Source organism: Apodemus sylvaticus, chromosome 10 (assembly GCF_947179515.1).
Source record: "Apodemus sylvaticus chromosome 10, mApoSyl1.1, whole genome shotgun sequence".
NCBI lineage: Eukaryota > Metazoa > Chordata > Mammalia > Rodentia > Muridae > Apodemus > Apodemus sylvaticus.
The window spans coordinates 6,015,121-6,043,054 of record NC_067481.1 but is presented as its reverse complement, the minus strand read 5'-3'; the positions used below and the strand labels follow the sequence as shown (position 1 = coordinate 6,043,054).

At 49.4% G+C, this 27,934-nt stretch overlaps 1 protein-coding gene across 1 annotated transcript; it reads right to left on the bottom strand.

Moving 5' to 3' along the window:
* Positions 1–191: 191 nt before the first annotated feature.
* Positions 192–23,938, bottom strand: Prpsap1 (phosphoribosyl pyrophosphate synthetase associated protein 1). Its single transcript, XM_052195115.1, has 10 exons — positions 23,586–23,938; positions 21,428–21,480; positions 16,856–16,922; positions 7,649–7,821; positions 6,621–6,736; positions 6,149–6,204; positions 5,243–5,388; positions 2,307–2,377; positions 1,468–1,614; positions 192–912 (listed from the first exon to the last, which is right to left on the bottom strand). The coding sequence occupies exons 1-10, from the start codon at positions 23,753–23,755 to the stop codon at positions 754–756; spliced, it is 1,158 nt and encodes a 385-aa protein (XP_052051075.1). The 5' UTR covers positions 23,756–23,938; the 3' UTR covers positions 192–753.
* Between the last annotated feature and the right edge of the window lie 3,996 nt (positions 23,939–27,934).

Below are 27,934 nucleotides of genomic sequence, written 5' to 3'. Positions count from 1 at the left end.
CCCAAATCACACAAGCCATGCACACAGATGCGCCGTGCCCTCAGTGCTTAGGAAGGGATGGAGTCTGTGGGAGCCACATGTGTGGCCCCCTGCAGCCGCGGACCCTGACCCCCGTTTTGAACCCACTGTTTCTTGTGCACACTGACAGGTCTGTCCCGGTCTCAGAGGGAGCAGGGAGCTGAACAGTCAACTGAAGACACAGGGAGACAAGAAACTTTATTCGCAGCTTCTGAGCAACGCAGTTCTGAGGGCGGGGTGCTACTCTCTCATGTGACTAGCTCAGTGAGAGCAGGCAGGGAGCTTTGCTGTCCCATGGCAGCAGACACAGCAGTTTCTAAAAGGAAAGTGATTCTTCATAGCAGACTTAGTTGACCTTGCCCAGGGAGAGGACAACTGCGCACATCAGCCAGGGCCACTCAGCTCCCTGACCGAGCTCAGTGCCTCACCTGCTGTCCCAGAGCAGACCAGTGAACAAACTGGCAAGGAGACTGACTTTTGTGTCAGTGTCTGCTCAGGAGGCAGAGCAAGGCTGACGACAGACAAGGACAGGAGGGCCGTGTATGCACCCGGTCACAGTGTTAACAGTCTACAACTGGATGCCCGCTTATTTAGTAGAACATATTCCACATAGGTGCTGCCTTCTGCAGATGGGGAGGAGGGACTCAGCAGCCTGGCAGACTCCCTAACTGCAGCCTACTTGCAGGCTGACACGCTGCTGTGCACGCCCGCCTCTGCAGGGCAGGCAGCTCCAAGCTAGTCATCCACTGTGATGTTCCGGAAGAGGTAAGCCATGGACTCGCCGTTGTGGATTCTCCGAATCGCCTCAGAAAGGATCAAGCTGATGTCCACAGTCTTTATCTTGGGACATTGTAGTTTCTGAAGCTCGTGAGGGACAGTGTTCGTCACCACCACCTAGTGACAAAGCACACGGTCACTCAGGTGAGCCAGGAAGTGGCGTGCAGAAAAGCATGTCTAACATTCAATTTAATGCCCACAGCCCAAGCCCCAAAACCAAACTTTTGCTCCAGAGGGGTTTCTGTAGTGGCGCTGGGGTCGGGCCACCTCACACAGATGAGGTGAGCGCACTACCTCTGAGCTATACCCCAGTCTTGGCTTTCATTTTGAGGCAGGGTTTTGATATGTAACTGAGCATAGGGCTTAGCTGTAATTCACCTCTCATTTGCAGGGATTACAAGGTAAAGTACAGATTTTACAAACAGCATCCATGGCTCAAAACTTACGGCCTAGGACTGCCCAGGCCCATCTGACACATAACTATTGTCAAGGAAGAATTGACTGTAATGCTGACATGAAGATCTGAAACAAACCTTCATGAAAACCCCAATTCCTACACATCCGTCTGCCCGAGCAAGGCTGCAAGCAAGTTAGGCAGGTGCACACCCCAGCCAGAGATTAGTCACCTCATGCTGAGTCGCCACAGCAGCAGAGCCCTTAAGAGAGACAAACCTCATCGATGGGGGACTCCTCGATCAGACGGGGGGCTTCAGCAGACAGGATGCCGTGCGTGGCCATGACATAGATCTTGTAAGCACCTCTCTCTTTCAGGATCTCTGCAGCCGCAACAAAGCTCTCCACGTCATCAATGATGTCATCCTGCAAGGAGGGGCAGATTCAGCCACCCTCTCCCCAGCTGAGAAAGACGTCTCTGCACTCTCACTCGAATCAGAAACCATGGCCGGGGACTGAGCACTCCGGGACAGCGAGCGAGGCACACTGTGTGAGAGGTGTGTCGCTGGAGCATGGGCCTCTCTTGTCCAGTACCTGTGACACGGCAGCTGGAGCCTGTCACACACACTGATGACTGTCAGGGCAGCTTCCCTCCCTTAAACTCCTCACTTGTTCTAGAGAGCCAGCATGCCACTTCCTTTGTCCCAAGGGAGCTGCTCTGCTGTGACCCTCTGACCAGGCCAGCGAGGGCGACCAGCATCCCAGTGCAAAGCCAGGCTACACTGGGAAACCTGTCCCCACCCGACAATGGGAAAGGCTTGTTATGGTCCTGAAATGTACTGATGATAGAGGGCACTGGTCTGAGGGGACCCAGAACCCCTATGGTGAAAGGCCATGGGGATTGAATCTTGCTGCAGGAGGTACCAGGCTTCTACATTTGTAGACTACATTTTAATTATAATGTCCATTTATGTGTTAAGTAAATCTGCTACTCTCGTAAAGGAGACGGAGTAAGGGGAAGGCAGGTGGCTGCACTGAACCCCACCGTCATGCTGAGACCCACACTGACAGGCAGCAGGGCCATCTCAGAGCATGAACGCGAACATGCCTGGCCATACCACTATGATCGCAATGCGTCCCCCGACGTCTCCAACCACTGTTATTGGCGGCTTCTCTTTGGCCATCATCACTAGCAAAACACATCACAAGACTGAGTTAGTCAGTTAACTGGATAAATGTGACCCCCACCCCTGCAGCATGCGACAGCACGGACCGACACACAGACCCCTCCAAGACTGATTCCCAGGAGTCGGAGCTGGTTGGAGCCAGCTGCTCACAGAAACAAGGTAAGACAGAAAAGTAATTTAAATATTCTAGTAGCTACTGTACGGAAGAATAAAAGTGGGATTACCAGGAGGGGAGCAGCTGTGCGGAGGACCTGGGTCCCATTCCCAGCACCCACACTGTGGGTCCAAACACCTCTAACTCCAGCTGGGGGGGGGGGGGGAGATTCTAGTCACTCTTCTGACCTCCAAGGGCACCAGGCACACATGTGGTGCACATACAGACATATGGCAAGCATTCATGCACACAAAACTAAAAGATTAAAACTGTGTCTTCTCGCTCTGTAGCCAGTGTCAGCTGCACGGATGAGGTATTCTGTCTGCATGGCAGCCATCACAATGTGCATCTGAACTCCGAACACCCGCCTCTTCTCCCAGGAGACACGGGCCACATTTGAACAACTGCGACGATCTGTGTCAGGGCTGCCACAGCACAGGTGGGAAAATCATACAAGAGAGCAGGGAGGAGCCACAACCTGAGAGGAGACCTTGTCAGTGTGTCCTGGCCAGGTTGACAATTGTAGACAAGCTGCCTGACTAAGCCCATGACAGACATCCCAATCGAGGGGCACTAGCCTCCCTTTCTCAGAACCCGACTTAGACAGTTCTACACATTTCCCTGGAAATCAGGACTGGAAGATGTAACTAGCAGAGTACCGTTTTCTCATTCATCCTAAAGCAGACTAACCAAGCAGAAATGCACACCAAGGCGGCAGCAGTGTAATTCAGGGACAGAGCGCATGCCTAGCACACCACAAGTCTGGGGTCCATTTCAAGTACAACAAATCAACTGTAATGGATATCACATTGGGAAATTGTCGTGTGCCGTCTGAGCTCACTGAGAGGCAAGCTCTGGAAGCATAGCTGTCCCCCCCTTACCCCACTTCAGATTCTAGACTGTTTGTATCCACGAGGTCTCCAAGGCCTGGGGATGAGCCACTCCATTCACCTGTGTGGCAGGGAGGGAGACCCCACCCCCAAAGAAAACCCCAACAACAGAACCAGCTCAAGAACAGAGTGGCTGGCTGTGACCATCTGCAGAGGTCACATTTACCCACAGTATAAAAACACGCGCAGTGGGAAAGGGACGCAGGAAGCCACTATGGAGAGAAAGCGCAATCTGAACGCAAGCTCACGCCTGGCTCCCCTGGTTTCTGCTGGACAGTGTGAGCACCCAATTTAATGATGAGATCGCGCTTGTGTGTGTGTGTGTGTGTGTGTGTGTGTGTGTGTGTGTGTGTGTGTCTGTCTCTGCGTTGTATGCTAGTAATCCTGCCACTGGATAGGGACTCTGAAGCAGGAGACTCTCAAGCCCATCCCAGGCTGCAAAGCAAGACTGTCTTAAATCCAGTAGCAACAGAAAAGAGACCATCTGACTCAGGACTTCTGAGTCCAGTGCGAACGATCCACAGAGGCTGTCTGAAGTGCGGTGGGTCTTCATGTTACACTTCTGAAAAGGGGGGAAAAGTCACTTCCCTAATAAGAAGACTGCCGGACACCATTTTAGCCAAGACGCCCAAATCAGCCGCTCCAGCAATGGGCACACCATGTGTTTCCTGTGGCACTCGTGCCGCATCCTCAAATCTGCATCTAGGCATGAGGATATAAACGAGTCCCAATTGAGGGATGGTGTACGAGATGACTGGCTTGTGCTGCTCCTCGGCATCAAGGCCATCAGAGACTAAGAATGGAAAAGCCACTCTGGATTAAATAAGGTTTCAGACGCAACAACTGCGTGCAATGTAAGGTCACAGAACAGGCCCTGGGCTAAAAAAACAAAACTAAAACCAAAAGAACAGAGGTTTTCCTCTTGCTCTGGGACAAGGGGACACTGGGGAGTGAGTGATCAAGCCTGTAGATTAGGTACCAGGCCTTGGGGGAGTCCTGGGTGAGAACCCACCGTTTCATTTGCACACTCAGATACTTGGGAATAAAGGGAGAGGCCTCAGACCCACGCCCCTGTGTTCTATCTGCTGAATCTGTGGAGAGAGCAGGCACACCGGTACTTTACAGCTAAATTCAGTGTTCAGCACCAAAAAATGTAAAATCCGCAAAAAGCAAAAACCAAGTGAATCTGAAAGCATTTTACACACTTTCATATAGAAACCCAGGACACTAGGAATGAGAGTGAATCAACAGAGCTACCGCGGAGAGACCTACACCTGAGCCAGGGCCCCGCATTCTTCTCCCCACTAAGCTCTGACCATTTCTGGAGCAGATTTACTCTCTTCTGTACGCCCTGCAAGCCTCTCTGTGTGGTGCTCAGCCTTGGTCAGTGCCAGTGTGTCTGTGGAAGTGAGCTGCTTGCCATTTGGAATAAGAGCAGCAATTGAGTCAGACATTGGGTCCAAGAGCTGCCCTACTAAACCAATGGTAAAGGTGCCCGATGGCCAAAACCCAAAACCTACGCTGCCTGCCCAAGTCCAGCCAAGGGCCCCGGACTGCACACCACAGCATACTGTGCATAAGGCCACTCGCTCACACTGACAAGCTGCCCTACCCAGCCGTGCTGTGTGGTGTGGTATGCTGGGACACACCCAACTCTTCTTTTATGTATGCGGATGCCAGGGCATCACTGCCCGATTATTCAGAAATAGCTGAACAGATCTAAGAGCCTATTCCGTACACAGAGGTGGCAATTCTTAGCCATCCACACACTCAGAATCTCAGAATTGTCTTCCCTTTACACATAAAGGCACAGCGACTCTTACAGGGCAGCTCCAGGCCTGGGTGCACAGTGGCGTTCTTGACCATGGGGGGTGAGTGGCGGCCGTCGTCCATGTCCAGCTCCGTGCACTGAGCCTCTCCGTGGATCACAGCCAGCCCCAGGCGGAGTCTCTCAGCATAGGACTGAGCCCTGAGGAGAAGACAGTGCTCAGCCTCGGTGACATGGATGGGAAGAGCGCCCAGCCCACGGCCCCACTCTGCAGATCCCAAGACAAAACCCGCATTCAGCCTTTGACGGGCACAAAGAGCTATTTCTATAAACCAGGCAGGAAGATAGAGGCCTCAAGGGCTCCTGTTGGATTCTAGATAATTTGGGGTTTCTCTCCCCAGAATTCCTTAAAGCTATTTCTAGAACTTTGTTCAAACAATGTTTCAAAATCAATGGCAGGTTGGAGATGTGGCTTGGTTGGTAGAGTGCTCATTTGGCATGCGTGGGGTTGTGGGTTTGAGGGTTTGATTCCAGCACTACATAAACAGGGGATAGTGACTCTCTTAATTGCCGCATTCCAGAGGCAGAGGCAAAAGAATCAGAATTTCCAGCATCCTCAGCTATGGAGTCTGAAAACAGCCTGGTGCATACAAAGGATGCACTGTCTGCTAAAACCCAAACAAGTACTGTTTAGCGCTGTCTACTAAAACCCAAACAAGATCACTGCTCAGTGTTCACAGTCACTGTCTCCCTGCAAACGTGAAGAATTCCAAACTGAGTAACACGGTGTGGGAGGTGCCTGTGTCTGGAGCGTAAAGAAGAAGCTGCAGAGTGGATCTGACAATGGGGAAAGCAGGGCCCGTGAGCTCTCACTGGCCACACTATGACAGCCCTGGATTCCCAAACTAATTCTGCCTGTGGCCGCAGCCGCAGCCGGATCAGAAATGCCTGCCATATTTACCTTTTTGCAGCATCAGGAGACTTAGCTACAATGACTGCATTTCTGTAATTTGGAATCTAGATTTGGAGGAAAAATAAAAATACTGAAGCATTATTAAAAATAAAAATAAAAAAACCACCTAAATCTGGATACAGGCCTAAGACTTTTCTTCTAGCAATGTGCTGGAGTTCCTGAGGACATTCCTGTCCCTTATCAGTTCATTGATGAGAGGCAGTGCTACATCAGGATAACAGAAATGTCACACGCTTCATTCTAGAAACCACGAGCGTAAGAGTGCTTGGAAGGAAATGTACTTCTCAATTTTTAACGTCTCCGCAAACATGGCCCTCCATAACTAATGCTGAGCTTATCTGGCTGTGGTGGGCACAGCCTCCGGGAGAGCTCTTGGGCCTTCCGATACTGAAATCTGATGCCAGGGAAAACCTAAATAGCATGTCTTTGAGGACAAGGGAGGTGGCTGGCGGCTCCTCACTTCTTCCTGGATATACTGAAGCAGGAAAGGTGAGGCTCTAAGGTTGTCCACGGGGAAGCTGAAAAAGCCTTGTATTTCCTTTTGGTGGAGATCCATAGTGATAATGTGGGTTAGACCTGAAAGTGCAAAACAAAACATTACAAGGTTCTCCCCACAAGGTAACGACCGCAGTGGACGCAAGCTAGACGCTCAACCCCTGCTCCTCTCGGGGGACCGGAGGCAGGGCACCATGAACGAGGGGCACAGATGCTACTGCTCATCTTCACGGCACAGCACGGAGCGCAGTGTCCAGCCCAATGCCCAGCCCAATGCCAAGGAGCCAGGGATGAAGAAGCACAGCCGACAGGGCGTGCCTTCCGCACTGCCATCTGCACAGTAAAGTGAAAAGCCAGACAGAAACCGAAATAGGGACAGGGAGTGAAGCGGAGGTAGGGATAAAACAGGAGAGCCTTCGTCAAAGAATATAAAGTCAATCGCTAGAGACCATGGCTACCTCAAAAAGGAAGAGCAGCAAAGTAACCTGGAGAGGAGAGGGGCTCACAGCACAAGTGCAAGGCACTGAAGCGTCCACTGGAGAGACGTGTGACAGCGTCTCACAGGGACACTGGAGAGATGTGTGACAGCGCCTCACAGGGACACTAGAAACACTGCAGGGATTCAAAGGTCACCAATCTGGCAGAGCAGAGAACCAGCACTCTTTTTACAGATGTCAGCTGCTGCTGATGCTAACTTGCTGTCTATTTCACAGGCCAGGACGCTCGCACCACTCTACACAGAGACTAAAGCGTGAACTGCTAGAAGCAGATCAATTCACACTCTGAACAATGCACCTAACTCAGTGAGTCGGGGACACTGAGAATGCCACACCTCAGCCCAGATACCCCTTCCAACAATGAAGAAGGAAACAAGATGTCCTTAGTGAACAGCACGTAAAGAAACAGGTCCCCAAGCAGACATCAAGGAGGAACCTGACCGGCGCGGGGAGAGACGCCATGGCGCTGGGAGCCAGGGCCTCTGGTCACACTCACCGGCTTTTGCCAGCATGGATGCCAGGAGCTTGCACACAATGGAGCCCCTCTTCCTCATCTTGCTTTGCTTGCTGTAGGGGAAGTAGGGAATGACGCCAATGATGTTCCTGGCGCAGGCCGTCTTCAGTGCATACGCCATGATCAGCAGCTCCATCACAGCCGTGTTCACATCTCTAAAACAGTAAAAACTTGTATCCTGGAGTGAAATCTACATACTCACAACACTAACCACCGCCAGGCCCCAGCTTCGGCCACTCAGCGGGGAAAGTACAGCCCCTCCTCTCTTGGCTGGGTTAGCTATAGTTTTCAGATGTGGCCCCTCACACCCTAGCAGTGACCCCTCAGCAACCGGTAAATTGACACTTGCTGGCACGCAGCCAGGGGTGCAGATGCAGGCCATAGCTGTCATTAAGAGAAAGCATTTTGTCTTCCTGGGGGAGGAGGTAGAAAGGAGTGGGGAGGTCTTGGAACATCGCATAGTCCCCTCATCCCTTCTTTGCCTGAAACATTCCTGACAGAGACAAGAGAAGGAAACAAGACCCTGAAAGATGTCTGAGAAGGTGCTTCCTGTGGGAACAGATGCTTCTCTGCAGAGGCGATGGGATGGATCTTTCTGGAAGATCTCAAGCTCCTGCTCCCACCTCTCTGGCAGATGCCCCTCGTTCTCACACACCCTCTCCTCTGGGGCCACCAGGCTTTCCAGAGGCAGCTCTAGAGCAGACAAGCGGGAGTGAGGCCACCCACACTACAGAAAAAGTGCAAACCACCATCACCCAGCGGGAGCAAATGAGGCCATTTAGTTTGTCATCCCATCCCCCCATCCCCTCCGCGGCCTGAGATGGGGTCTTTGTACATCGCCAGCAGACCTGGAGCCCACTGTGTGGACCAGGCTGCCTGCCTGCCTCTCTTGAAGGCTCTGTATCTGGAATGGAGCAGCTGCAAGGACTTCCTCTTACGGACAGCTTTGTTCTTCAACATTAAACTCACGAACCTCCCAACCTCCAAGTTCTCTATCTAATACCTGTATTAGAAATGGGATAATCACAAATTCAAGAGACTAGTGAAAGCAAAGCCAGTTTTGTTTTTGTTTTTGTTTTGTTTTGTTTGAGACAGGGTTTCTCTGTGTAGCCTTGGCTGTCCTGGAACTCACTCTGTAGACCAGGCTGGCCTCGAACTCAGAAGTCCGCCTGCCTCTGCCTCCCAAGTGCTGGGATTAAAGGTGTGCGCCACCACTGCCATTTTTAACACACAGCTCTGTACATGAGCCAGGCATGGTATGTATGCACTTTAATTCCAGCACTGGGAGGCATAGGCACGTGATCTTTGTGAATTCAAGGCCAGTCTGGTCTACATGAGTTCTGTAGACCAAAAAGACCCTGTTTCCAAAAAGAGAAAAAAAAAATCCCAAAACAAACAAGTAAATAAATAAACAAATAAATAGAATGGAAAGAAAAAAAAGCAAACTTTGTTTGGCTTTGCATATATCTTTTTAACATTTTTAAATTATCATTTCATTCATTTATATTTCAAAGGATATCCCTCTTTCCAGTTTCCCCTCCCTTTGGTGCTCCTCCATCCACTCACCCACTCACCCAACCACTCTAAGAAAACGTTCTTAGAGGTGAGGACAGAAAGGGATATAGGCAGGGGCTGGAAAAATGGTTCAATGGTAAGAGCACTGGCTGCTCTCCCAGAGGACCCAGGTTCGACTCCCAGCATTCACATGACAGCTTACAACTACAGGCAAAACAGCAATGTATACAAAACAAAAATAAATTATAAGAAAAGTAGCCGGGCGGTGGTGGCATACGCCTGTAATCCCAGCACTTTGGGAGGCAGAGGCAGGCTGATTTCTGAGTTCGAGGCCAGCCTGGTCTACAGAGTGAGTTCCAGGACAGCCAGGGCTATACAGAGAAACCCTGTCTCAGAAAAACCAAATCCAAACAAACAAACAAACAAAAAAACGCAAAACATCTCCCTGGAAGCCAGATGTGGTGGTGCATGTCTTTAATCCCAGCACTCAGGAGGCAGAGGCAGGCAAATCTCTGTAAGTTAGAGGCCATCATGGTCTACTCTGTTTCCAAAAAACCCAAAATCCAAGACAAACCAACCAACCCATCTCCCTGGCTGAGCAGTAAGTGTTTCTGTTCTCACAGAAGACCCACTCACTGCCTGTGTGGTCTGAGGGCACCTGCACACATACAAGAATGAATCTGAAATCCAAAACAAACCCGTCCCTCAGAGGGCATGGACGGCAGGCTTGAGGGTCTTATCTTCACAACAACCGCAGTGCTCCCCCTGGACCCTGGATGAGTCCCTTCCTTGACAGTTACTTCTTTGCTCTGAGGTAAGCGGGAGTATTTGTCTTCTTCTATTTCCATAGTAACAATGCTGGCCTGCCATGCTGGTGCACACTGTGACTTTGAATGTTAAGTTGGATGCACACACAGCACCTGACGGACAGCAGTAAGTGACACCAAGTGACACCCAGGCTCCGCAGCAGACATCACCCGCAGCTCTAACGTGGTCGGCCTTGGGGGAAACAGGCATTAAGTACACCCCACTTGATGACACCTCATGGCCTCACAGAAGACCTCAACACCGAGAGGCTTGACCTGGCGGGCATCACACAACTGCCTAGCGCACAGGCTCCGCGAGCACACAGAGGGAAGGCTAGACAACAAGAAGTGACCTCGGACAGATCCTGAGTTCAGCATTTACTGATTCCCTACACAGAGATTTCTATGCCAAAGAACTCAACACCCACGGGCAAGCACGGTGATGCAGTTCTAATCCTAGCTCTCAGGAGGCAAAGGCGAGGCGATTCTTTGAGTTTGAGGGCAGTCTAGTCTACATAGAACTCCAGGTAGCCAGGGCTATGGAGACCTGTCTCAAAGACAAAAAACAAAAAGAATTCAGCATCCTCCAGCCCTCAGCTTGGTCAGTAGAGAGAATGGAGCCCTTGTCCTGCTGATGTACCCTCTGCTGAGGGGGCAGGGGACTGAACTCAGGCAGCTGTTCTGTGGCTAGCAGGGCTTAGAGCACCTGACCTCTGCTTTGTCTGTCTGTCAAGAAACTCCAGGTTCCTCACACTGGCTTCTGTAATCATTGCATAGCAGAACAAGCTGAACTTTTTCACCAGTGTTTTTTCTCTTTAGGGTAATTATACTCTGCATTAGACTCAGCTGACTGCCCTATCATTTTCAATAAACAAAACTTAATGTGGGACAGGGACCACGACATAATATACATATTAATCTGCTCGTACCTGCAGAGCACCGGGACACAGCAACGCAGTGGGATTTAACCCATCCTACCCCAACAACTCATGATCTGTGTGGGTTCCACTCAGTGTTTTAAATCTTTATTTTGTGTGTGCATGTGTATGTAGACTCACACACACTGTAACACACATGTAGAGGTCCCTATGCTGGCCCTAGAGACTCTGTCAGGCTTGGTGAAGCGGAGCTTTTCTCGCTGAGCCATCCTGTCCCCTACATGGTATTTTTTAACAGACCATCTATTACTTGTTTATGTGTAAGAGTGTTTTGCTTGCATGTATGTATGTATGTATGTATGTATGTATATCACATGTGTACCTGGTGACCACGGAGGGTGTCAGGTCCCCTAGAACTGGAGTTGCGGGTATGGGTGGGACCTGACTCAGTCCTTGAGCTCTCTCCATGTACAGAGGCAGGGCAGCCTCAGAGTCACTGTCTGCTTCCCTCCATACAGTACACATGGGATTACCAGGCCCAACCCGTCTGCAGGACATGCTAACAATGACACACACCTACGCCCCCCTCCATCTGTCATCTTAAAAGCCATAGGAAATGGAGCCACGTGGGTAAAGTGCCTAAGGACCTGAGCTCAGTCCCCAGACCCACGTGACAGAAAACAAAGTCCCAACTTCCCAAAGTTATTCTCTAAACTCACACACACGCTGTGGTGTATGTGTGCACACAAATCTTAAAATGCACTTTAAGAAGACATGGGGGGGGGATGTAAGGAAATCCTTGGAAAGCTTAGGTTCTTGGGGGACAGCAAACAATGACGGGAACTGCCTGCAGCAGGCGGGGATGGAGACATCACAGAGGCCCGCAGCAGCTCCTTGTAGAAAAGGATGGTGTCTGGGACCGAGAGGTAGGACACACATCCCTCAGGGGACCCGCCATCTGAAATAAAGGGCTGCCTGCAGTAGGCCAGGGTGGAGACATCTCAGTAGTTCATGCAGCTCTTTGTAACAGTTGGTCCCATTTCTTAGCCCTGGACAACGGCTGTATAGACTTCATTTGTGTGTGACTGTTTTTCAATTGGCCTTGGTGTGCATAATTATTCTATTATATCTGACTTTACTTCTTTCTTTTTCTGCTCTGACGAATTCTGTGAAACTAGATGTTCCCTGATGTAATGATTCTTAAACAATTAAAACTTGAGGCATGGGGCACAGAACAGCACAGTCCTAAAGGCCCAGGTGCATGCTGTGTGTTCTCATCTTAGAAACAATGCAATAACTGCACAATGGTAGTTCAGATTAATGCTTGACTTGCAAAGTCAACATTAAAGTCAAAGGTTTTTTTTTTTTTTGTTTGTTTTGTGTTTTTCGAGACAGGGTTTCTCTGTGTAGCCTGGCTTTCTAATTAATTAATTTTTCTAATAATTTAATCAAACTTTCTTTGCAGCTGGGCGGTGGTGGCACACGCCTTTAATCCCAGCACTTGGGAGGCAGAGGCAGGCATATTTCTGAGTTTGAGGCCAGCCTGGTCTACAGAGTGAGTTCCAGGACAGCCAGGGCTACACAGGGAAACCCTGTCTTGAAACAAACAAACAAACAAACAAACAAACAAAACCCCAAAGAAAGAAAAAACTATTAAAGTTATGAAATAAGTTCTGTACAACATTTGGGAGTGGTTCCTGGATAAGCAAGTATAGAATGTTAAATCTTAAATTAGTAAAACTAAGTCAAAACACTGGGACTCTTAGGAGAGTCACTGTGTGCAATATGCAGAAGCGGAAAGCTAGGGGAACTACCGAGTTAAGGGTTAACTTGATTCTTTCTGGCCACTGCCTGGCAGCTTTGCCCATGTCATTTATCATTAGAGCTTCACAAGAAAATGCAAGTAGCTGGCCTGAGAGTTCTGAGCTCTGAAGTATAATAGTTAAAGTTTAAATAAAATTTGTAATTATTATTATTATGGCTATAGGCCTGGGAATAGGGATGCTTAAAACTTTGGGGAACAATTGTAATCCTTGATTTTTTGTGGAACATAGTTATTCTTTTGAATTTGATTTGGCAACGATTATACAATGTCCCTTTATCTGCTTTTGGAGTATCAATAAAAGACTGGGGCAAGAAGAGTGCGGGGGAGCATGAGACGAGCTGGTGAAGAGTGAGTGGAGAGAGAATGTGAGGTGTGTGTGAGATGTGTGTGTGAGTGACAGGAGAGTGCATGTGGTGTGTGTGTGAGTGACAAGGGAACACACAGAAGTGTGTATGAGCGAGAGAGTGCAAGAAAAGAAAAGCGCCCAGGAGAATGCAGAGTGACCCTGCTACACACAGAGACCCTGTGCTTAAAAAGCAAAAAGCAACCGGGTGGTGGTGGCACACCCTGTAATCCCAGCACTCTGGGAGGCAGAGGCAGGCAGATTTCAGAGTTTGAGGCCAGCCTGGTCTACAGAGTGAGTTCCAGGACAGCCAGGGCTACACAGAGAAACCCTGTCTCAAAAAAGACAAATCCAAAAAAAAAAAAAAAAAAAAAAAAAAGCAAAAAACTCTCCTGACTGGGCAGTGTTGGCGCAGGCCTTTAATCCAGCACCCAGGAGGCAGAGGCAGGTGGATCTCTGAGTTCAAGGCTAGCTTGCCTGGTCTACAGAGTGAATTTTAGGACAGCCCAGGCTACACAGAGAGACATTGTCTTGAAAAATAAAAAAAGAATGTACTGGAGTAGTCTGTAGTTCACCTGCCTAACATGCAAGTCCTGAATTCCATCCTTACCATTAAAATAAATGAGAAGATATTTTGTGCAGAAGTCAGCCTCAACCCTCCCAACACATCATGAAAACAAGACCCTAGTTCCCTGTTCTGATGGCCATGCTTGACCAGTCTCTAATCAGGAGGCAGGCTGCTCTAAGCTCCCCTGCCATGCCAAAATAAACAGGGTCTCCAATCTTAGCTCCTCCCCTCAGGCCCCAAGGTCGATTCTGAAAATTAATAGACATAACAAAGGTACCCAGAGGAGTTGGTGAGGCCCACAAGGTCACCCCCACAGCAGGCAGCAGGCTTATCCTGAGAAGGAAAACTGAAGTGGAAGTTCAAACTCCAGCTTCTACCAAAGCCTTGATAGCACCAAGATTCCCTAGGCTCTTTCTAGGACACGATCTCCAGGCCAGCCAAAAGACTGCCACCTGCTCCTGTCTTTGGACTTAGACCTCTGTATTTGGAGGAGGATTAGTAAGAAAGCTGGTCCCCCTGGGACTAAAATGCCAGAGACTGTCCTCTCCACCCGCAGACAAGGGCCACAGAATCAGGTGACCTAAGGTCCTTGCGTTTTCTACAAATCGCTCTTATCTCCCAAGGAACTCTAGCACTGAGAGAAGAGATGGCAATGCTCACTGCCAAAGGAAAAGCGAGGAGGCCCCAAAGCAGCTATGCCGACGCCAGGGAAATCAAAGCCTCCATCATCACATGCTGTTTGAACAAAGGCCTGACTGAGCAAGATGCTGACCTTCTGAGGGAAGCACAAGCAAAGTAGGGAAGGGGAAGGAAACACTTCCGGGTGGGCTGTTACTAACTCTGTAAGGTTCAAAGTCAGCAGCCGGGTGGGGACTGGCAAGGGAGTTGGAACACCAGACAACATTAGGTCCATATACAAACACACACAGTAAGAGACTTCCCTTAAAATGCATCAAATCCCAGCAGTCAGAAAATAACACAAGGCTCTGCTTGCAGAAAGGGACTTATCGGACCCACACATGTCCAGTGAGACAGCTAAGTGCTTCCCACGCTTCCAACGTGAAGGTGTCTGCAGGGCTAGAGGAGAAAAAGAAAGGCCTGCACAGGTCACTTCCCACAGCTTCTCAGCAAGCCCTGCAGGTCTTCTCTTCTATTTTGGACAGGACTAGGGACAGTGCCCATTCTGGGTAAGTGTTCCACTCTGAGCTATCATCTTCTTTCTCACTTTCAAAAAAAGTAGTTAGCCGGGCGGTGGTAGTGCATGCCTGTAATTCCCAGCACCCTGGGAGGCAGAGGCAGGCGGATTTCTGAGTTTGAGGCCAGCCTGGTCTACAGAGTGAGTTCCAGGACAACCAGGGCTATACAGAGAAACCCTGTCTCAAAAAAAACAAATCCAAAAAACAAACAAGCAAGCAAACAAAAAAAGTAGTTTTTTCTTATTTTCTTTATATGCATTGGTGTTTTGCCTACATCTGTGTGAAGGTGTCAGATCTCAACATTATAGACAGTTGTGTGTAAGGGGAGGTTCTCAATTCTTGATTTGTCAATAAAGAAGGCAATGGTGGGTGTGGGTGTGTGGGTGCATACACACCCACACCCTCCTGTTCGAATACTAGGTAGAAGACACAGAGAGGGAGAGAGGGCTTTTTGCCTCACTTTGGAGGAAGAATGTAGTTGCTAGAAGTCTAAAAACACCGAGTTGGGGGCTCACATTTTGAGTTAGTTTCACAGTCACAATCACATACAGCCTAGAGAGTACAAGGAGCTGGGGCCTTTGGCCTCCACTAAGGCGGTGGCCAAGGATGTTTGGCAGGGGCTGGGGGGACTAGCCACTAAATTTAGGGCAGGAGGCGAGCCGGAGACAATAAACTGGTCAGGGCTGGCTTTTCCAGCAGTAGATACCGGCACTCAGCAATTGAGCCAAGAAGGCAAATTGTAAAGCAACAAGCTGTGCGTTAAGTCTTTCATCCTCAGATCCCAGGTTAAAGGCGGGTAATCAAAAGGGAAACCGGGCTGGGCCAGAGCGCAGCGACAGTGGGCAAAGGTGAGAGCAGTTCTAAAACTAAACACTAGAGTTGTGTGAAGTGGAAACTTGTAGTTCTTTGGAAAGTTAGTTATGCCAAATCATGGTCTGCCAGGGTACACACATGAAAGGATGCTTGACAAAGGTGTATAAACATGACTCCAGACAGAGGGGGACCAGCCCTGAGCCTTGGTTTGGTTTGCTCAGCCTTGCTATTCTTCCCTAAGGACAGGCATGTTCGCCTTACATAGTGTTGTTGAGTTCAACTTGTGACAACTACGCCATGGAGAGAAACTCACCCAGGAACTGCTCGTGGGGTTCCTGCGGCAGCTTGCTGCTTCCGCGGCCTCGTTGGTGAGCCTGGTGGTGTCTTTACGGTGCTTGCTGAAAGGACTGGACTGTAGCTGCTAAGTCAGATTTGGTATTTGCTACAGGACTGAGCTTCTGCCCAAGAAGATCAAGCTCGCCTCCAAAGCACTATTACTGAACAGGTCCACTTCCCCCATAGCCTAATAACATTTCTCTTCCACTGCCTCTGCTGAGAGGACAGGTTGAACCCTTAAGAAATGTAGGTTGCAAAAAATTGCATGCCCACAGTTGTGGGCCGCCATGTGGGTGCTAGGAATTGAACCTGGGTCTTCCCAGGAGAAGCAGTCAGGTTCATAACTGTGGAGCCATCTTTCCAACCCTCTCTTACTTTCACAGTGCATGTCAGAACCGTTCAACAGGGCCAGTGAGCTGGCTCAGTGAGTACAGACACTTGCAGCCAATTCTGGTGACTGAAGGTTAGAACCACTCCGAAGGCTCCTGGTAAAAACGGCAAGAGAGCACTAACCCCTCGAAACTGTTCTCTCATGTGCACAACACATGAAAATCCACCTTCAATAAGTAAATAAATGTGAAAGAAAAACAAGGGTTTTTTTTGTTTGTTTCCAAGACAAAGAGTCTCTTTATGTAGCCTTGGCTGGCCTGGGACTTGCTATGTAGTCTGGGCAGGCCTCCAACTCAGTGTTAGGATTAACAGAGTGTGCACCCTGCTTGGCATTTCTTGACTTCCTGAGGCAAGTCTCATTACTCTGCCCAGTCTGGCCTTCAACTGAGTCTGTACCCCAAGCAGACCTTGAGCAAAACAACAGAATCAACCCTGGATTACAGGTCACATGAAAAGACAGTCTTACATCAGGAAATTTCCCAGAGGAAAATAGACACCCACAGTGGTGCCAGGTCTTACCTGGGTATTGTCTGTATAATAAAAATATCTTGGCCGCGAACAGATTCTTTGATTTCAACTCTTGTTTCTGAAGAAAAGAAAAAAAAGTGTTAATTTTTAAGAAAACAGTTCATGGTGCAGGAAATATGCAACAGCTGGGATAAGGAGGGATAAACAGTTTCACCTGGAGTCGTCATGACTAAAACACAGAATGCTTAGGCTGGGGTAAAAGATAAAACCAACAAATGTTGTCAAAAATTTCCAAAAGCTCTGTCAGCAAGATGAAGATGTTACAGACACGGAAGGCAGGGCCTGCAGCGAAGAGAACTTGGAGCCTAACACCCGTGTTGGGATGGCCAGGCAGGAGGCTGCTGGCACCTGGACTTTTCTTTTTGGATTTGGTAGAAGCTTTTATTAAAATAAATACACGGTGAGGAGTGGGAGCGCTGAGTTTCTGGACAGGTCAAGCCACGTAAGAAGTGCGGCACAGCACTGAGCGGACGACTTGGGCCTGGGGCAGCTCTGCGCGCCATTGCTCAGTCTCACACCAAGTACGCGCAGCGGCAAGCCATGGGCTTCTGTTCAGGATGACGTAAGCCAGCAGAAGGCTTTCCACTGCAGCTCTAGTGAATTATCACATTTGAGGACTTAACAAAAGCGTGATCTTGTGTTTCTATAGGTCAGAAGTCTGAACTAGGTTTCGCTGGGAAAGAAATGCAGGGACAAAGATGGAGCAGAAACTGAAGGAATGGCTACCTAGTAACCAGCCGACCTGGAGACCACTCCCATGGCAAGCGCCAAATTCCTGACACCGTCAATGACACTCTCTTAAGTTTGCAGACAGGAGCCTAGCATAACTGTCTGTGGAGAGGCTCCGCCCAGCAACTGACTGAAACAGAGGTAGAGACCCACAGCCAAACTGGATGGAGACCAGAGACTCTGAAAGGTGGTGGAGGGACTGAGGTCCCTGAAGGGGATAAGAACTCCACAGAAGAGCAACAAAGTCAACTGACCTGGACCCTGAGAGCTCCGAGACTGAGCCACCAACCAAAGAGCATATGTAGGTTGGACCGAGGCCCCGACACATGTACAGGTGCAGTTCAGTCTGCATGTGGATCCCCCAACAACTGGGGGGCGGGTATCCCTAAAGCTGTTATCTGTCTGTGGAACCTGTTCGCCAACAAGGCTGCTGTCTGGTCTCAGTGGGAGAGAATTCCCTAACTCTATAAAGACTTGATGTGCCAGGATTGGGGGGCACCCAGGCACCCCATCTTTTCAGAGCAGAAAGGGATGGGGCATAGGGGAAGAGGCTCTGTGAGGAGGGGGAGGGGAAGGATGTAATAAATAAGTAAACAAACAAACAAACAAACAAATGAATAAATAAATTCTTGGTGTGAGCTAGGCCTCAAATGTCTACTTTAATGTCTTCAATGTCAGCTTCTACCGGGCTCTCTAATCCTTGGCTTGTGGCTCCTCTTCCCACTTCCCTGTTCCCCACTTATGAGACTTCCACGGTTGCACTTGGATTTCCCAGATAATCCAAGATAGTTCTTCAACTCTACTTGAATATCAATATGAACTCTGTATACAACTTCCGATCTCCCTTGCTAAGTAAGCAAGCATGTTTATACATTTTTGGATATAAACAAACACATACACTAAGCTACTAGTATTACTTACTATACTTTTTTTTTATTTATTATATATAAGTACACTGTAGCTGTCTTCAGACACCAGAATAGGGTGTCAGATCTCTTTACAGATGGTTGTGAGCCACCATGTGGATGCTGGGATTTGAACTCATGACCTTTGGAAGAGCAGTCGGTGCTCTTACCCGCTGAGCCATCTCTCCAGCCCCATACTTACTATACTTAAGCAAATACTTCAGATGAAATGCTCAGCATTGTCTGACATGCGGGAGGCCATTATTTGGACGTTTTCAGTGCCTCAGCTCCAGGGATGCTGTGCCCTGCCGCAGTGATGGAGAGGAGAGCAGCACCCTCACTGACATCTGATGCCCTCTCCTGGCCTCTCTGGGTGCCCTACACATGTGACACACATTCACATAAACAAATAAATGAAAAATAAATCTTAAAAGAAAAAGTTGCTAAGGATAAGTCGTAGGGTTTCTATTGCTGCAATGAAAAACCATGACCAAAAAACAAGTTGGAGAGGAAAGGGTTCATTCAGCTCACACTTCCACATCACTGTCCGTCACTGAAGGAAGCTAGGCAGGAACCGGGAGGCTGGAGTTGATGCAGAGGCCATGGAGGATGGAGGGCCTGCTCTGCCTGCTTTCTTATAGAACCCAGGACCTCCAGCCCAGGGATTGCCCCACCCACAAACATTGGGCCCTCCCTCCCTCACTGATCACTAATTGAGAAAAAGCCTTACAACTGGAGCTCATGGAGGCATTTCCCCAACCGAGGCTCCTTCCTCTCTGATGACTCTAGCTTGTATCAAGTTGACACAAAACCAGCCAGTACAGGTTGGAAGCTAAAGGGAATGGAATGCTAATTAAAACGTGATTCTCACACACCCGGTTAGTGTGCATTCATTCAACTATCCATACAACTATCTACTGTCCCGTCCTTGGGTCAGTGTCTTTTTAGCTCTCAAACATCCTTGTGACCAGGGGGTCACTTATTTCGGTTTGTGAGGCAAGGTCCTGCTACATAAGCCTGGCTGATCTGTTCCTCCCTGTGTAACCCAGTCTTCCTGCCTCAGCCTTCCGAGTGCAGAGATCTCAGGCATGGTCCACCACACCTGGTTCTTCAGTGTCTTTCTGCAACAACTAAAAGGAGCGGATGCCCTGCGGTAGAAGGCTTTCCTAGACTATGATATGGTATTAGTAGGATAGGCAGGCACTTCAAGAGTTCAGGCTAAGCCGGGCGGTGGTGGCGCGCGCCTTTAATCCCAGCACTTTCTGGCAGGTGGTTTTCTGAGTTCGAGGCCAGCCTGGTCCACAAAGTGAGTTCCAGGACAGCCAGGGCTACACAGAGAAACCCTGTCAAAAACAAAAAACAAAACAACCCAAACAAACAAACAAACAAACAAAAAAAAAAAGGGTTCAGGCTATATTTAGTTTTCCACATAACCCAGTATGATACTAACCCAGTATGAAAACAAAACCAAAAACAAAAAAAAAAAGGAACAACAAAACCCCAACAGACAGAACAAAGAAGAGAATCTGAAGGAAATCTGTGAGTTTGTGTTTGTGTGCAAGCATGCGTCCTTGCATGCCGCGTGTACACAGGTAGACATGCAGGCGTAGGTGTACGTCTCTGGCAGAGCACCTCATGCTCTGAGACAGGTTCTCACTCAGCTCAAACTTCTTGGGGTGTTGACATGTTAGACCCATGGATGCCCCGTATCCGCCCCTCCATCGCTGAGATTACAGAGGCAGAGCAAGGACTGTGACTGAGCCATCTCCCTATCTCCGTCCCCAACAAAGAGGATTTTTAGTCATTATCTCCGGTGCCAAACTGTTCGAGTTCTCATTTGATGACACGGTAACATAAGACATATTCACCCAACAGAAGAAAAGATAAATGTTCTACCAATCTCTCCTTTACTCTGATCACACGTGTGCATCCGGACAGAAACCAAGACTCAGAATCTAAAGAAAGGAAAGAACGAAGGGCACAGACCTCTAATGCTGGAAGAAAACACTTCTGTGTTAAATTCACACACATGCACACAGATACACACAGACCTACACATATGCTCACACACACATGTACACACACACACAATCACACAGCCTCACATCTACAACCCCACCCAGCCCTCCTGCTGTATGTTACGTGCACAGAAGCAGAAACAATGAGACCCTGCTTCAATAAAACACAACTGACCCCTCCCCCAAGGCTGTCCTCTGAGCTCCACACGTGCATGCACACAATGCACACCCGTTGCACAAGTAAGACAACAGAAGTAGAGTTCTACCTGCTTGTGAAAGCATGCCAGCTTTGGAGGCACAATGGTCCTCCTGGCTCTAAGGCAGGACAAGTTCTAGTGTATCCAAGGAAACAAAGCAAAAGCATGCTTTAAAAAAAATGCCTGCAGTGGTGGCGCACGCCTTTAATCCCAGCACTGGGGAGGCAGAGGCACGCGGATTTCTGAGTTTGAGGCCAGCTACACAGGGCAACTCTGTCTCAACAAACCAAAAAAAGCAAGGCCATCGAGCTGGGCATGATAGTCCATGCCCACCACCCCAGGGCAGGTCCAGTAAGACGGCACAGAGGATGAAGCCTTATGACCTGCATTTGACCCTTTGAAGCCCGCAGGGTAGAAGGAGACCCAGCTCTCAAGTGGTATAACGGCAGAAGCAGAAGCTGGATGACCTACCTGATCAAGAGTTTGAGGCCTGGATGGATTATATACTGAATGTCTATCTAGAAATCAATCAATCAATCAATCAATCAATGGAAATGGTGCAGTATGCTTGTAATCCCAGCACTAGTGATGAAGCAGGAGGATTCAGAGCTCAAGCCGCCCAGGCTGCATAAGATACTATAGCAGCAGCAGCAACAACAACAACAACAACAAATCCTAAATAAAATAAAATAAAAAAATCAACTTTTAACTTACCTCCATTGGTCTCCTGATATACAACAGATTTCCCCAATTCAGCACCAAGACGCCTGTTACACAAGAAACAAAGAAAAGGTGCTAAGAACATACAACTAATTAACCCAGCATTCTAGAAGCTGAGGCAGGAGGATTGCTGTAAGGTGAAGACCAGTGTGGGATACATAGTAAGTAGCAGGGCAGCCAGGACTACACAGCAAAATCAAACTCGGAGGGAGGGAGGGAGGGAGGGAGGGAGGGAGGGAGGGAGGGAGGGAGGGAGGGAGGGAGGAAACCAGTAAACCAGGTGTGGCGGATCATACCCTTAATCCCAACACTTGGGAGGTTTTTGTGAGGCTATCCTGGTCTACAAAGCTTACTGAAAAATCAGCATAACAAAAAGGCAAAACCACTATTTTTTTCTTTATTTTATTTACATGTGAGTACACTATAGCTGTCTTCAGACACACCAGAAGAGGGCATCAGATCCCATTAAGAATGGTTGTGAGCCACCATGTGGGTGCTAGGAATTGAACTCAGGACCTCTGGAAGAGTAGTCAGTAACTCTTAACTGCTGAGCCATCTCTCCAGCCCAAAACCCACTAATTTTTTTTTTTTTGAGACAGGGTTTCTCTGTATAGCTTAGCTGTCCTGTAACTCACTTTGTAGACCAGGCTGGCCTCGAACCCAGAAATCCGCCTACCTCTGCCTCCCAGAGTGCTGGGATTACAGTCGTGCGCCACCACCGCCCGGCTAAACCCACTAATTTTTAAAATGCCTTCCTCAGCTGGAGCTTTCTCAAGGCAAGGTCACGTGTGATAAGTCTGACCCCAATATAAACAAGCTCAACTTTCATGTTTAAAGGGATCCTTGGCCTGGACAAGAAAAACAAATAATCAGGGTTAGAAATAGAAATCAGAGCTAGAGAGATGACTCAGCAGTTAGGGACACTGGCTGCTCCTCCAGAGGTCTGGAGTCCAATTCCCAGCAACCAAATGGTGGCTCACAACCATCTGTGATGGGATCTGGTGCCCTCTTCTGGCCTTCAGGCATACATGCAGACAGGACATAGTATACACAAGAAATAAATCAAAAAGAAATAGAAACCAGACAGCAGAAGCTGACCGTTCCCTATACTCTCCTAAACCCACTTCAAAGTCCAACTGATAATAAAACAGGTGGAGCTAAAAACTTTTGAAATATGAAAACGACCTTAAATGTTCAAAGTCAAGTCATCTATGCTGGGAGTCCAGGTGCGCACCAGGACAGCCGGCATCAGAAAGGCTAAGGCCAGAGACTCACACCATTTAGAGTCTGACCAGGGTCATAAGATCTTATCTCAGAAAACCAAAGCCAATGAGGGACGTGGTGTTCCCCGCGGCAGAGTCAGGCAGATCTCAGGAATTCAAGCCTTATCTGTTTAGTAAATTCCAGGCTAGCAGGGGCTACAATAAAGCCCTGTCTCATAAAGGAGAGGGCAAATGATGCACTTTGTTACATATTACTAAAAAGCTTATTTTATAAAGGGTCCTTAAGGCTCTTTATACCAGGGCTCTAGTTTTCTCCAAAAGAGAAAAGAGGCCTTTTAGCAGACAGGTATTATCAGCGGGGCACCGGGAGGCCCTGCTTTGCAGGACTGATTCATCTCCGTGATCTCACCAAGTTCAGGTTCATGCTCCCATCCCTCTCCCATAGAACCACCCACATTTTACAAATAAGGTTAAAAAAAAAATCACGTCCCTCATCCAGCGTCAGAGACTCGATAACAACAGACAAGCCTGGAAAGACATCTCAGGGCCCCACGGTCCCCCGAGGTCGGTGGCTAACACTACGCTGCACACGCACACACCCCTAAGCAAAGACTTTTTTGTACAACTGATCCTACACACTTGTAATCGTGGCTCGCCCCCGCCCAGCCCGAAGTACTTCTGAGTTTCCTTCTCTCTGACCGTCCCACCCGTTCGGGCTAAGAAAGACCCACTACGTCTGTCGCGTTAGGGACGCCTGGAAATGGCGATGGTCAGATACAGGGCTAGCGCAGGAAACCTCTCGGGGGTTAAGAGTGCGCCGCGGCCCTGGGACGGGGCTGGGGAGTCGGCCCGAAGCTTCTGCTCCCCGGTGCAAAGGTGGAGGTGGCGGGGAGAGCGGTCAGGGCCACCCCGGGGACCACCCTGCTTACTCGGTGATGCGCTTGGCCAGCTCCGTGCAGGCGGCCGTGGAGTTGGCCGAGAAGACTCGGTAGCCGGTGCGGGCGGCGTTCATGGCCGGCGAGACGGCGGGCCGAGCCCGCGGGACGCGCAGAGCGGAGCACGCGGAGAGCGGGGGCAGCAGCAGCAGCTTCCTGGGCATCCTCCGGCCCGAGGCGCGGCTACGGCGGTCCGCGCGGGGCCGGGCGCGGGCGCGGGCGCGGCTGTGACGCCGACCGGGGCGCAGAGGGACGAGGCGCGCCGCCGACGCGTCCGGATCCCGAGCAGCACCGAAGCTGCAGCCGAGCGCTGCCGCAACCTCCTCGGGACCCCGCTGCAGGCCGCGCCCCTCCGCGACAGCGAGTCGCGCGGCTAGAGCGTCCGCACCGCCGCCATCTCGGAAAAGGGCAGGGAGGTGGGCATCGCCTCGAGAGCCTGTTCTGACACATGCACCACCGACCAGTCTGCTTGCTTGATTTTGAGTCTCCCAAGACAGGCCTTTTAAAGTTCATTATTCTGGGAGGTGAAGCCACGCTTAGAGGTGCTTCTAGACGTTTTCGAATTTACCGCCAGGAGCCAAGATGGCCACTCAGGGACGGGAGACAATCTAGCCTCGCGTCTCTATGATGAACAAGCCTCCGGCGCTCCCCTCTACGCTTGCGCCGGCCGGGATTTATTTGAAAAGAGTTGGACGTTCCTTTGGCGCTTGTTGCAGGCAGATCCTGAGTCTAGACATGAAGGCCTTCCCTAGGCGTCATCCCTGTGTGTGCACGTGAAGCAAGGTTGCATTCCTGCCAGTTCTTGTTCTCAGTTCTCCATCACAGCGGCGCCCTCGCTCCCACCCGTCCACCTCCACCGCAGCCAGCCGCTCTGCCCGCAGGGGTAATAGGCCTTGTGAAAATACAGGTAGCGCGAGTTTTCATTTACTTTTGTGTAAATAGGCCTGGCAGAAATGAAGCCGTTCTAAAAAGACTTTTGAATCTCTCGATCTGTATCAGACTTGTTGAAAAACAGACCCGGGAGAAGCAGGCGGATTTCTGAGTTGGAGGCCAGCCTGGCCTACAAGAGTAAGTTCCAGAACAGCCTGGGCTACACAGACAAACCCTGTCTCAAAATCAAACCAAACCAAACCAAAAAAACCAACCAACAAACCAAACAAACAAGAAAACGGACCCCGAAGAAATAAGCATTCCTCCTCCCCACCCCCGCTCCAGGAATGTCATCCCTGGAGAAAGGAAAAAGCACCAACAGGACAGGGAACAGGACTCCCAGAAACAGCTTTCACACAGCTCCAACCACTTCTCAGATCACCTTACAGGCCGAGGCTGACTCCCACACAAGGGAGTCTCAGTGGTAGTCGAGACCACGTCCTGGAAGGGACAGGGACGGCCTTAGTAGATTTTAATCTGACTTCTGACCCAGAGGACAGACTTGTGGGCTTCTTTGGATTCCTTTGTTCCTCTTACCCGATATTGCCACGTTGAATAAATCTCCCTTTTCTGTTCGGCTTTTAATTTTCTTTAAATGCCCATGAGCCTTGAGTCTGTCTGTACAGCGTGCATATGCAGTGCCTGCGAAGGCCAGAAGAGGGTCTCAGAGTCTCTGGAACTGTAGTTTGGAGTCAGTCGTGGGCTGCTGGGTGCTGGGAACCAAACTTGGGTCGTCAGGAACAGCAGCCAGTGCTCATAACTGCTGAGTCATCTCTCCAGTGCCCAAGTTAGCAATTTTAATTGACATATTGAGGAAGGTGGCCAGACCTGACTTGGGCACAGATTTTGACGACCCTCAAGGTTGATTACATTAGCCCTGGTCAGGGACCACCAGTGCAGAAGGACAGATATGCTCTCTGGCCTCACCTCATAACCTGTTTCCTGATAAGGCACCGTACTGGTCTGTTTCCCTTCCCACTCTTCTTCTTTTTTTTTTTTTTAAGGATTTATTTATTTATTATATGTAAGAACACTGTAGCTGTCTTCAGACACTCCAGAAGAGGGAGTCAAATCTCATTACAGATACTTGTGAGCCACCATATGGTTGCTGGGATTTGAACTCAGGACCTTTGGAAGAGCAGTCAGTGCTCTTAGTTACTGAGCCATCTCTGCAGCCCCCCTTCCCATTCTTTACATAAAGAGTACAGTAGCCCAAGGGTGAAGCTCCAGTGTCTTGCAAGGATCACCGATTGCTGATACATGCCTTATGCGAGGAAGGGACTTACACATTCATGACCCCGGCAACCTGAATCTGGACCATGACCCTGGTCAACCGGTCCTGGGACATTTGCTCAATCAACTCTCCCTGCCTGACTGGGATCAGAGTTTGTGAGGCAATTCCTGGCCCCCAGCATGTTTGGTCTTATTCTATGATACATACCTGAGGAAATATAAAATGGGAAAGTATGTATTTAAATTCCTGGTTTCGCCAGTTTTAATCCAAAATTGACTAGATCTATTGCTTGAGTCTGAGGCAAAATGGAATATGTTAATATCGGACGTTGTGGTGAGGGCTTGAAGTGGAAACTTCAGTTTTCTTTGGAAAGTACGTTGTGTGGGATGGTGTTTTGCTGGGGGAGACTTGTGAAGGAGTGTTTTCCTGAAGCGGAAACAGGTGGAAGGATATCTTGCTAAAGTAATCCCGTGAAAGGACACGTGGTAGGATTCTTCGCTAAGGACACACGTGTATTGGTGCGTCTTACATTGCATTCTTGAGCTCGGCTTGTAGTGACCCCATGGAGAGAAACTTGTTAACAAACTTCTTGTGAGGTTCCTGTGGCTTCCGTGGACTCTGGCCCATTGGCAGAGTGCTGCCAACCGATAGAGTCAGGTGGAGTTTGGCTAAGATGGCTCATGTGGTGAGGCCAAGGGCAGGGCTTGAATCGCTTGCTTTGTGATGCTTCATCGGTCTCTCATCATCTTTGCTGATCTTCACTTCCTAGACAGAGACACAGAAGAGAAAATCCCCTGGCATCCCTGCTGGCCTTGGTCACTCCTGCTGACTTGTGCAGAAGCCTTGGCTGTTTCCTCTGGGTTGTACCACTGTGGCTGAATTGTGTTCGCCATCCTGACACTACTGAACTGGACTGCTGGTGTCCTGACAATGGGAGATTGAAATCAATCCATAGAACAATTTCTAAACAGGCCCACTTCCTTGTGTCCTAATAACCTTTTTTTTTTTTTTTGGATTTGGTTTTTTCAAGACAGGGTTTCTCTGTATAGCCCTGGCTATCCTGGAACTCACCCTGTAGACCAGGCTGGCCTTGAACTCAGAAATTCGCCTGCCTCTGCCTCCCAGAGTGCTGGGATTACAGGCGTGCGCCACCACTGCCCTGCCCCTATAACCTTTCAAGGGAGGCTAAAGCACTTAGGAACCATCATTAAAGGTAGGTTTTGGAGAAAAAAAAACTGAGGGCTCCTTCCAATCTGTTCACCCATTCACAAGTCTCTGACTAGGGCCACCAAGAGCTCCTTAGTGAGAGCCGCCCACAGTAATCTCCCGTCTCAGACCTCCAGCACGTACTGATGGGAGAATCCCGTACTGATGGGAGCATCCCGTACTGATGGGAGCATCCGGTACTGATGGGAGCATCCTGTACTGATGGGAGCATCCCGTACTGATGGGAGCATCCCATACTGATGGGAGCATCCCGTACTGATGGGAGCATCCCGTACTGATGGGAGCATCCTGTACTGATGGGAGCATCCTGTACTGATAGGGGCATCCTGTACTAATGGGAGCATCCCATGGGGACTCAAATCTGTGCTGCTGACTGTGACACATAAGCAGGTGTGAACCATGCCATCCAGTCTCCACACATCAGCCAGCCTGAGCTCTGCCTATTCAGGACTCATCAGACCCTCCCAGGTCGCCCCCTCCCCAATAACCCTGTGGCTCTCCACTACTTTTGAAATAAAAACTAACTTTCCTACAGAAAAAGTAAACCAATTTGCCTTTAGTCTCATGCCAAAAATCTGTATAGATTTCTGTGACCTCAAAGGGTGTGAGGCTCTCTACTCACCAGGAAGTAATTAGTTCTATAGGTCTCCGTGCTCCTCCTCCTCCTCCTCCTTCCTCAAGGGGGGGGGGGTTGAGAGTAGCCTATGTGACTGAGGATGATCTTGAACTCTGATCCTCCTGCCTCTTTATCCCAAGTGCTGCGACTGCAGGCCTGCATCGCCACACCCAGGGTATGCTAGGCTGAGGATTGACTCCAGGGCTTGGCGTGTATCTACAAACATTCTACCAGCAGAGCCAAGTCCCGGATCTCCCCACCCACTCTCCTCTTACCCCGTTGTAATAAAGTAATTTGGAAACCTGAGTCTTATCAAAGAAGGCCAAGGACAAACTG

Coding starts and splice junctions, on each gene's coding strand:
- Prpsap1 (XM_052195115.1), bottom strand. CDS start 23,755: ATGCCCAGGAAGCTGCTGCTGCTGCCCCCGCTCTCCGCGTGCTCCGCT. Junction 2,378..5,242: donor CCCAGGCCTGGAGCTGCCCT/GTAAGAGTCGCT, acceptor GTGTTTTGCTAG/TGATGATGGCCAAAGAGAAG. Junction 913..1,467: donor AGGAGTCCCCCATCGATGAG/GTTTGTCTCTCT, acceptor CTTTGTCACTAG/GTGGTGGTGACGAACACTGT.